Raw genomic sequence first — 11,542 nt, 5'->3', positions numbered from 1 at the left:
CTTTATAAAAAATTGTATGAATCTGTATTTCTGGATTAAAATCTTTTGAACATTTTTGCCACAGCTCCAAATTAGTGTGGAGGACACTTTACCTGTTTTTCAGTTAAACTCTTCAAGCTAATTTTAGATGAATCACATGATGCCTACAGACAAGAATCTCCATGGAAAACTAGGCTGATCCATGAGATGGTCATCAATTAAATTATATTAATGATGTCATTCTTTGTTCCCACAGACCTTCAACAGCCAAGTGTCTCAAATAAGGAGGAAGCTTATGTCATACAACAAGTCTGGAGCCTGGCAAGTAGGTCCAGTCAGGACCAGAAAAAACATCAGTGGACTGAAGCGGAACAGATGAAACCAGAACCAAAACTGATTAAAAAAGAAGAGGAGGAACCAGAACCTACACTGTTTAAACATGAGGAAATGGAATATCCACTAACATATGTAAGAAAAGAAGAGCTTGATTCTTTGGTGCTTCAACATGAACAGCAGCCACCAGAACATTTACCAACTGGACAGGACCAGAAGGACCTCTGCAGCAGTCAGGAGGGAGAGCAGCTTGTCCAGAAGCAGTTTGTTGCTTTTATTGAGACTTCTACTCTTCAGGAAGATGATATGAGTGAAGAAGAGACAAGAACAGAGCAGCTTTCCCTTCATAATTCTACAGTGGTTGAGAGCAAATATCAGGAAGGAAGCAGCTGCTCTGTGTCAGAGAGTCAGTCTGATACTGGCACAAAGAAAATATCTTTCAAATGTGACATTTGTGGGAGACGTTACACACAACACTGTAACTTGAAAAACCATTACAGAACCCACACTGGTGAGGGACTTTTTTCATGTGAAACATGCGGAAAAAGTTTTTCTGTAATTAGGAATTTAAATCGTCACAAGAGAATTCATACAGGTGAGAGACCTTTTTCATGCCAGATATGTGGAAAGAGTTTTTCTCAAAGTAGTACTTTAAATGTCCACAAGAGAATTCATACAGGTGAGAGACCTTTTTTGTGCCAGATATGTGGAAAGAGTTTCTGTCAAATTAGTATTTTAAATCGTCACAAGGCAATTCATACAGGTGAGAGACCTTTTTCATGCCAGATATGTGGAAAGAGTTTCTCTAGAATTTTTGATTTAAAGGAGCACAAGAGAATTCATACACGTGAGAGGCCTTTTTCTTGCCAGTTATGCGGAAAGCTTTTCTCTCGAATTAGGTATTTAAATCGTCACAAGACCATTCACACAGGTGAGAAGCCTTTTTCATGCCAGTCTTGTGAGAAACGCTTCTATCGAAGGGATAATTTGATCATTCACATGAAAACCCATAAAGGTCAGGGGCCGCTTTGAAGTCAAACCTCCATCCATCCATCCCTGCCTCCCTCTCCAGCCTTTCCACTGGTTTGGAAGTCGATATATTGAAGCTACTTGACATGCTACTGGCTGACCTTTGCAAAGTAGCCAATCAGGACGCTTTCAGCATCCTCAGATTTCCATGATGGGCATCCGCAAGACAAATATTTGTCATGAGTAACATACAAACTTTTCATGCTTTGTTTAAGAATTTCATGTATAAATTTATGTGTCACTTGGATGTATCAAACACCTTAATGAAAGCTCTGACAGACATATAGTGATATTAGATATAGATATTTCAACTATTGGAATAATTGTTTATCTGCTTTGTGATGTTTTTTTACTTAATTTGTGTATTTTATTTTTTTAAATATCATGGACAACTTTTTGTCTTGTAATAAAGATTTATGAATAATACCAAGTTGTATTTCAGCTAAAACACACCTGGTTAAATTAGACAAATAATTCAATATCAGGCATTAAGATTATGTACCGACCATTCAAAATCACATCAACGCCATCATTATAAAGAGAAAGGGGAGAAATGTCGTTAGATTGAAGAAGCCAAAACTAAAAATAAATTATTGGTTAAATTTACAAGGCAATAACTTTGATCATCCAACTTGGAAATTTTTAAAACCATGTTGGGAAAAAGAAAAGAAMGAAATGAGTTTTGGATGGATAATCAAAAAGAAAATGATTTCAAATAAATAGTTTAGAAAGTAGTCAAACATCAATATCAATTATACAACCGCCATGGATTCTACCAGAAGCAATAATAGACATGTCAATAATGGAAAAGAGATTAGATAAATGTTACACCATAGATAATTATTCAGTACAATTGCATTTAAACAATTAAACAACAAATATATTAAAATCTGCACAAATGCACCAAAAATAACTGAAAATAGGAATGGCTTTTGTAGAACCAGAATTCTGTATAAAAATAGAAAAAACTAATTACAGACGGATTATCAGTAAACACAGGAGAAATGCTGGCAATATTATTAGCTTCACAATGGGTAGAAGATATAAAAACATTAAAAACAATATGTTCAGATTGAAGCTCTGCATTATTAAGTTTAAAATGTAACCAATCAGTAGGACGGACAATTTTTTAGAAATATTTCATACATTATTCAGAATACAAAATATAGGTTTAATAGTTACATTTGTGTGGATTCCAGCACATATTGGAGTAGAAGGAAATGAGAGGGCAGATAAAATGGCAATTTAAAATCCTACTAGCTTTACAGTTAAAACAGGTAAATATGAGGGAAATTGTATAGTTAAACAAAAACCGATGAACGAATGGCAAAAAGGTGGGATGAAGAAAAAACACAGTAGGAGAAAGTAGAAATGGAAAGGAGGAAACTATGACAAAGTTGAAATTTGGACACTTTTTAATATTCGAAAGCACAATACTGGCATCTTCTGCTGTTTTGGTTGAGCAAAGTAGGAGGGACGACCGCTCCAAGATGGCCGCCGTATTTTCTGCGCCGGAGCAGGCAATGCGGGGTCTACTCTGATATTATGTCTGGCTTGTCTAAACTCCGATTCAGTAGGGGTCGGTATTGCGCCATTTTCCTTGTTTGCCAAACGCCAAAAATACATTAAAAAAAGAAGAAACCCGCTTGGGCTAAGCTAGAAAACTGCTGCATTGTCCCATCGATCTCTGATAATATTTCAGCAACCATGTCTTCAGTTCAGCATCTCAGAGAGTTTATCAGAGAGCGACTAACTGCTGCTGCTCAAGAAATCTTCACAGAGGTTGAAAAAACCATCATTAGCTACGAGGAAGAGCTCGATGCTCAGCGCAGAATGATGGGGATCGACTGGAAACCAGAAATTAAGCTACACAGAGTCGGTTCGGAGCTGCAGAGACAAAGTTCTGGTAGGTCTGGATAAAGGTGCTGATGTTTTCACAGCAGACAGAGATCCGTCAGCGGCGATAGTTGATTCAGCTCCAGTTGCTGCTGAACAGGAACTGATGTAGCTGGTAGCTCTGATGCTACAGAGGCTAACACAAACGTGTTTATGAGTCATTCGTTAATATCTCCAGGTGTTAGTACTGGAAATTTGAAATACAACGTGTAAATTCTTCATTTATAATCTCATCCATCCATCCATTTTCTTTACACCCTTGTCCCTAATGGGGTCGGGAGGGTTGCTGATGCCCATCTCCAGCTAACGTTCCGGGCGAGAGGCGGGGTCACCTTGGACAGGTCGCCAGTCTGTCACAAGGCAACACAGAGACACACAGGACAAACAACCATGCATACACACTCTCACACCTAGGGACAATTTGAAGAGGCCAATTAACCTGTCAGTCATGTTTTTGGACTGTGGGAGGAAACCGGAGTGCAACCCCATAATCTCATACGTGATTTTGCAAATCAGAGTAGTGGAGAGTATTATGAAGGAGACGAGGAGACGCAGGATGAGCTGTGTTCTTTATTCATACAGACATGGAAAGGATTGAAACAAATAAGGGCAATATTGTTTCTTATATTAAATGAGCCACAGAGCCACTTGCAGGTATGGAGCTGCAGGTTGTACAGCCCTGATGTAGCAGAGCAAAGCTGTGATCCTCTCTCTCTCCAGCTGAAGCTCAAATGCTACATCTTCATTTTCATTTATTGTTGAAGGTAAAAAAATAAAATTGGTTTAAAGCACCAGTTAGTTATGGTAAATAATAATAATTTGGTGTTATCCCTTCAGTTCAGGGGCCCAGACCAGTTCTACAGGGACACTGGAAAACTGTCAAAGCAGAAAAATGCAAATGGTTTTCTGTAAATCTACATTTCTCAAATGTGTTTAATAAAATATCTCTCTGTCGCTGCAGATTTGTTCTGTGGGACATGTTCAAGTTAAATGGATCAGGTATCTCCAACTTTGTTGATAGGAAATTATTGTGTTATTTTCCCCGAACATCCAGTTTTCATGAATGCAGTGTCTGATTATTGCTATGGAGACCTGATGACTCCAGGATGTTCCTCTTGGCTGCAGCTCTGTTACAGAGAGACCTGGAGATGTGTTTTGGCCTGCTGCACCATCCTCCTCAGTGTGTGGTGTTGAGAAAAACTCATCCAGCATCATCTCTCGCACATTCACTTATTTAACTAAATGTACAGTCTGAGCAATAATGAATTGGTTTAAATTTTAGACCGGACTTTTCAATCTTCTCTTGCATCCACGTTGTTTTGAACATCAAGATACCTGCCTAATTTAAGGAAATGCCCTCTTCTTTGTCTTTATTGAATAGTGGCTTAGAGAAACAAGTCTCTGTGTCTGATCACATTCATAATCCAGAGAACCAGAATGTCATGTTCTACTGATTAAAGTTTCTACAGTCTGGTCAACTTTAAAAAGTGAAGTTACAAGTGAGATTAAAAACACATTGTCATAATGTACAATGATTTTAGGACTTTCACTGTTGAATGCCATAAAATTAAGAATTAATTTGTGAATTAAAAAAAACTGTGAAACTGTACTGTGGGACTGAAGTCTTCTGAACTGTACAACTGTAACTTAGTGTGGAGGACACTACAACTGTTTTTCAGTTAAACTCTACAAGCTAATTTTAGATTAATCGTATGATGCCTACAGACTAGAATCTGCAGGGAAAAAGCAGGCTGATCCATGAGATGGTCATCAATTAAATTATATTAATGATGTCATTCTTTGTTCCCACAGACCTCCTACAGCCAAGTGTCTCAAATGAGGAGGTCTGGAGCCTGGTAAGTAGGTCCAGTCAGGACCAGAAAGAAGCAGAACCTCAGTGGACTGAAGAGGAACAGATGGAACCAGAACCAAAATGGATTAAAAAAGAAGAGGAGGAACCAGAACCAGAACCTTCCTTTAAATTTGAGGAAATAGAATATCCACTAATATACATAAGAAAAGAGGAGCTAGATTTTTCAGAGCTTCAACATGAACAGCTGTCACCAGAACATTTACCAACTGGACAGGACCGGTTGTTTGTTGCTTTGATAGAGACTTCTACTCTTCAGGAAGATGATATGAGTGAAGAAGAGACAAGAACAGAGCAGCTTTCCCTGCATGTCTCTCCAGCGTTTGAGAGCAAAGATCAGGAAGGAAGCAGCTGCTCTGTGTCGGAGAGTCAGTCTGATACTGTCACAAAGCAAAGATCTTTCAAATGTGACATTTGTGGGAAATGTTATACACAAAAGAAGAAGTTGAAAATCCATTACAGAACCCACACTGTTGAGAGACGTTTTTCATGTGAAACATGTGGAAAACGTTTCTCTGGAATTACTAATTTAAAAGTGCACAAGAGAATTCATACAGGTGAGAAACCTTTTTCATGTCAGTCATGCGGAAAGAGTTTCTCTCAAATTAGTAGTTTAAATCTCCACAAGAGAATTCATACCGGTGAGAGGCCTTTTTCATGCCAGATATGTGGAAAGAATTTCCGTGCAATTAGTCACTTAAATGTCCACAAGAGAATTCACACTGGTGAGAGGCCTTTTTCATGTGAAACATGTGGAAAAAGTTTCTCTGAAATTAGTAATTTAAAAGCCCACAAGAGAATTCACACAGGTGAGAGACCTTTTTCATGCGAATATTGCCGAAAAAGTTTCTCGCGAATGGGTCACTTAAGTCGTCACAAGAGAACTCATACAAATGAGAAGCCTTTTTCATGCCAGTTTTGTGAAAAAAGCTTCTATCGAAAGGATAAGTTGAGTAATCACATGAAAACCCATTGAAGTCAGGGGCCGCTTTGAAGCCAAACCTGTAAAACAAAATTGTTCTTTGTAATTGGTTACTTAATTATTCTCATTAGAACCCACATTCAGGAGCTGGGTTTTCCTCGTGAAATATGGAGGAGAAAAGTGTTCTTTTATGTTGATAAACTGAATTTCCACATGAAATAAATACACAAACGTGCGAATTAGTCATTTAACTCACAGATTTACTGTTAGAAATATTAAACCCTTTCTTGGGTTGTTTTCACTTTTCAAAATGCATTAGACCTTCACATATTTTTGGTTGCCCATTTATGGATTCTTTTTATTGTGGTGCATATCTATGAAACTTGTTAAAGTATATTTAGAATATTCAAATCCATTTCATCTGGTTTGTAAGTGTAAATATTGAGGCACCATGTTACTTAACATGCCACTGACTGACTTTTGCAAAGTAGCCAGTCAGAACGCCTTCAGCATCCTGAATCTAGAATCCTCCTCAAAATTTGACTTTCAGATGGAAATCTGTTTGTCATGAGTAACATACCAACTTTTCATGCTTTGCTGAAGAATTTCATGTATGAATTTATTTGCTGCTTGGATGTATCAAAGAACATAAAACAAACTCTGAAACTACTACATATATTAAATATATTTCTAAGTTTTTAGCAGTTGGAATAATTGTTTATCTGCTTTGTGATATGTCATTTCTTACTTGAAATGTGTATTTCATTTTTTCCTAAATGGTATGGACTATCTTTTGTTTCAAAATAAAAACTTGTGAATTAATACGAAGTTGTTTTTCCCCATTTATTGCCGGCTATCAAACAACTTAAAAAAAAATCTCTAACCACTACTACAGCCCAAGGCATAAGCAAACTAAGCAGCCACTTAGGGCTCCAAGACCACTAAGGGTCAGTCTCTACTCAGTATAGCTTTTTTTTTTTGTTTTTTAGTAATAATTTCTATGTCATAACATCAAAAACACAAAATTTCACTTTGAAGTGATTTGTTTTTACAATAATATACATTTGTAGAAATCATTATTTTATGGGTTAAAAAAAACTATTGCTCTTTGGGGCCCCCTGGTGGCCACGGTAGGTACCGCATGCGTCCCCGGTAACATGAGCTGCTGTGCAAAGTGCAGAGCATCCAAACGTCCAAAGCTCCGGTCAGAAGTTAAGTTAGCAAAACAATGTCTCAAAAAAGAACTTAAACCTTCAGGGAGGCAGAAAAGAAAAAGGAAGAATAGGGAAAAAAATCCAAGATAAAGGTTTGTTTTAATGTGCCTTGGTACTGTAATGTAAAAGATTTATAAAGCTGCTAATAGACAATTTGCCTGATAACGACAGTCCACTTCAACAGTCAAACATTTATGCTGGGTCTTTGTGTGAAACTGAGTTTAAATTAGGTGATAGTCATGATTGGCTCTGCATATTTCTGAGGTATTTTTGGCTTCAAACTGCCGTGTTTGATAATGTTTGGTGTGACCGGTGGATTTCTGCGTTGTGTGTGTTGTGTGGTGATCAGACAAACCACAAGACATCAAGTCTGGGATTGGAGGCGGTCTCCGTTTATTTAATCTGTCAATCGGGAGATATTAGCATTAGCACCTAGCATGTGCTCCAGTTCTCCAACCCGATCTCTCCCCAGTGGAACGAATAACAAAAGGGCCTGCGCTAACGTACCTGTCAATCGGGAGATATTAGCATTAGCACCTAGCATGTGCTCCAGTTCTCCAACCCGATCTATACAAAATAATAGTTAGCATGCATCAAATGATATAAAGGTGTAATAGCAACTCAAATGAAAATATCCAAACACTTATCATTAATACAGAAGGAAAAATAAACATTTGAACAATATAAATGAAAGGATTACAATAGATTATAAAACTTGCCTCTCCCCAGTGGAACGAATAACAAAAGGGGAGAGGAAATTAATAACTTAATATTTATAATAGTCCTGGAGGACCCTGAACAAAAGAAGAAGAAAATAAGGCGGAGTTGGAGGACCAAACCTCTTATAGTAGACACAGAGGAACACAGCAACAGTCAAGTAGAAGCAGACAAATACATAAAATAACATATTTTGTGGAAATATAAAACTATTAATATAGACCCAGTTACATTGGCAACAATAATTAAGACTTTTCAATGTTTGACCTTGTCTAGCAAAATGTTCTTATGTCAGGCTACACAGCTGCAACATCAATGAGCTTCTCTATGTTGTAGTTGGGGATATATTGTTAGCTGCTGACCATAATCATTTTGTGGTTAAAACAAACATTATTTTACATCAATTTCTAAATTATGTGAAACTTCTGTTAAAATCATTTGAAGGTTCAGAATAAGTACAGTAATGGTACCAGTTCACATTCTCAGGGGAGAAAGACTCACCTGGTATAAATAAAAATTTTAGCTATTGGAGTTACGCTTAAGATAAATTTATTTAATCAAAGAATGTCATGAATATGTGCGTATGGCTGCACCGATTACTGTTTTCTGGCCAATCCCTGATTACCGACCTTTAAAATGCCTGACCTGCTGATTTTGATTTTGGCCGATACCAATTTCTTTTTTGTCTGAAATGTCGCTAAATATAGCAAGAAAGTCACTGAGTTGCAACGGTGGGGTGAATATTGTTAACTCTAAACGTGTAGACCTGACCTGGTGGGCCAGTCTGTCAGTCAAACCTCTCACTGCAGAGCAGAAGAGGACAGAAACTGATTTATAAACCTTTGCTGACAAAGATAAGATTAAGGGATAAGATGGGCTTCACATGTAAATATCGGCCAATCATGATCCCCGAAAACTAAGTAAATCGGCGCCTAGAAATCAACTGGTCGATAAATCAGTTGGCCAATAAATATTCCATTATACATGTATATAATGTAAATAGCACTATCAGAGATAGAGAAGCAATAAGTTTATAGAAGGTGTGTGAATGAACTAATGATCGGACTGCTGATTGCAGTCAGTCCACATTGTTGGCAGAACTAGAGGGCCTCAAAACCAAATTTTGCTTAGCAATATTACCCTAACAGTACCCTAAGCAATAATAGATATGCTTCTAGATTTTTTAACAATTGGAATAATTGTTTATGTGCTTTGTGATGTAATTTCTTTACTTTAAATGTGCATTTCATTTTTTCTAAATGGTATGGACTACCTTTTGTCTCCAAATAAAGACTTATGAATTAATACGAAGTTGTTTTCCCCCCGTTTTTCGGTTGTCCACACTCCAGTTCAGTAGGGGGCAGTATTGCACCAATTTCCTTGTTTACCAACTGCCAAAAAACATCGAAGAAGAAGCCTGCATACGCTAAGCTAGATAGCTGCTGCATTGACCCATATCTGATAATATTTCAGCAACCATGTCTTCAGTTCAGCATCTCAGAGAGTTTATCAGAGAGCGACTAACTGCTGCTGCTCAAGAAATCTTCACAGAGGTTGAAAAAACCATCATTTGCTACGAGGAAGAGCTCGATGCTCAGCGCAGAATGATGGGGATCGACTGGAAACCASAAATTAAGCTACACAGAGTCGGTTCGGAGCTGCAGAGACAAAGTTCTGGTAGGTCTGGATAAAGGTGCTGATGTTTTCACTGCAGACAGAGATCCGTCAGCGGCGATAGTTGCTGCAGCTCCAGTTGCTGCTGAACAGGAACTGATTTAGCTGTTAGCTCTGATGCTACAGAGGCTAGCACAGTGTTTCTCAACCTTTTTTGGGCCAGCGCCCCCCTAACCCTTATCCAGGTCCCTCACCGCCCCCCACCAAAGAATTTGTAGGCTATTTTGCACTATTATTTTATTCTTAGTATTACTATCATTATTGTAGATGTTTTGATTTTTAAGCTCGTTTCTGTATTTATCATCAAAAATAATTTCCCAGATAACAAAAAAGCCATGGGAATAGAAATTATTTTCACAGGCGTCTACGAAAAATGCAATGGACATTCAAGTTAAAATTGGTAGGCCTAACAGCAGCCAGAGTGGAAAAAATATTCTTATTTTGTGCCATTTTCTAGTTGTTAAATATTACACAAAATGACCCCCAGTTTAAACTTTGAACTATTTGCAAACGACTGAGCTCATTACATTAAAACATGGATAGAACTGTAACTACATTAATCATGGCTCTTCTTCTCTTCAGTGTTTCTGTCGGTTTCTGGTGGTTGCAGCTCTGTGCTGCCTTCAGGAGAATGGGACATCAGAGTGTCATCCATAAAACTTCACCCACATGGCATTTATTGTGCAAACCAGAGCTTTCAGTGGAAAAACAAAAGTTCCAGGTCCTTTTAATGCCATACAAATATGAGACAGAAACATGGATTATATCTTTATATAGACCTGCCTATTGATTTATAGATTAATAATTTTACTGGACAGAAATTACAAAGAACAAATCTGATTCTTAATCAAATCCTAATGAGTCAAATTGAAACTGTAATTGAGTGATCAGCCTCATGACATTAACACTGACATGAAAAATAATATTGAAGAAATAAATATGTCAAATCCAGGGTTTCCCCCATGCTTTACTAGCGCCACCGCCAGGCTAAGCATTTCTTATTTTCTTTTTTAGAAAAATTAAATTTTTTTGTTTGTTTTTTTTAGTTTGATTGCAAGTGTCTCGGTTACTCTGAGCGTTTCACTACCGGAGCAGATTTAATTCTAAAAGATATGTTTATAGAAGATATGTTTATAGTTTATGCATTTAAAGCTGGACCAATCAAACCGCTGCCGCCTTGGCGCGTTGCCTCGCGCGCTGCCTTAGCTGGATTAAGTTTACCTCAGCGCGGATCCCACGCTCCTCCTTTCCCTCGAACTGCACACAGGCTGACCGCTATGGATATTTATATCAACACTCTGTGAGAAATTGTGATTAGTTATGAGGAGTTATTGATTAAGGTAAGAATTTAAACCCACTGCGTTAGCTCTGGTTGCGCAGCTTTATGTGAACCGCAGGAATAACTTGAAGTCGCGCTTTCAGAGGTGCATTGAGGAGCGGTGAGAATGATGTATATTTGTGAACAAAACATTATGCGGCGTTTACATCTCAACACTCTGCCCAGCGTTTGGCCCCGTCTTTCCTGTAAAGTTTAGCAGTGGCGGAGCTAGACTTTTAAAGTTGGGGAGGCTAAGGGGGGGCCAGGACTACCTCTGGGGGGGCAAAATTTTAAATGTGTGTGCGCACATATTATATTATATATTTATATTTAAAAAATAACCAAACTGAATATTTGGTTATTTTTTAAACCCCTCTGTCATTTGACATGTTATAATTAACACCTTTGACTGGCGCACATGGAGACATGATAGACTTTACGCAAAGAGGTTCATCGCAGAGGAAACTAAAATCAATCAGATAAAAGATCTTTCTGAATATCATCTCATGGACACTGAACTAAATGCGTCTTTCTGACCGGGAGCTGACAGCGTGTTGAAGAGTTATGGACACCTTGGTTAGGAAGCTCTG

The 11,542-nt window shown here is 37.9% G+C and overlaps 3 protein-coding genes across 4 annotated transcripts in view; all 3 read left to right on the top strand.

Annotated features, from left to right (window-relative positions):
- LOC103479986 (zinc finger protein 679-like) overlaps positions 1 to 1,767 on the top strand; it is a 23,845-nt gene extending 22,078 nt beyond the window's left edge. The window contains exon 2 of the mRNA XM_017309944.1: positions 236 to 1,767. Coding sequence (XP_017165433.1) covers positions 236 to 1,344 — 1,109 coding nt within the window. The 3' untranslated portion in view covers positions 1,345 to 1,767. The remainder of the gene's footprint in view (positions 1 to 235) is intronic.
- Positions 1,768 to 2,871: 1,104 nt separating this feature from the next.
- The window catches only part of LOC103479981 (zinc finger protein 568-like), a 100,611-nt gene continuing 91,940 nt past the window's right edge, over positions 2,872 to 11,542 (top strand). For both annotated transcript variants that reach the window (XM_017309940.1, XM_017309939.1), the window contains exons 1-2: positions 2,872 to 3,247; positions 5,050 to 5,081. In XM_017309940.1, the coding sequence (XP_017165429.1) occupies positions 3,049 to 3,247; positions 5,050 to 5,081 (231 nt within the window). In that variant the 5' untranslated portion in view covers positions 2,872 to 3,048. The remainder of the gene's footprint in view (positions 3,248 to 5,049; positions 5,082 to 11,542) is intronic.
- LOC103479985 (zinc finger protein 184-like) overlaps positions 9,363 to 11,542 on the top strand; it is an 8,002-nt gene continuing 5,822 nt past the window's right edge. The window contains exon 1 of the mRNA XM_008434708.2: positions 9,363 to 9,637. Within this exon, the coding sequence (XP_008432930.1) occupies positions 9,439 to 9,637 (199 nt within the window). The 5' untranslated portion in view covers positions 9,363 to 9,438. The remainder of the gene's footprint in view (positions 9,638 to 11,542) is intronic.

This window comes from Poecilia reticulata, linkage group LG17 (genome assembly GCF_000633615.1).
Source record: "Poecilia reticulata strain Guanapo linkage group LG17, Guppy_female_1.0+MT, whole genome shotgun sequence".
NCBI classification, from domain to species: Eukaryota; Metazoa; Chordata; class Actinopteri; order Cyprinodontiformes; family Poeciliidae; genus Poecilia; species Poecilia reticulata.
Note: the sequence above shows the minus strand (reverse complement) of the source record. Positions and strands in the feature narration are given on the sequence as shown.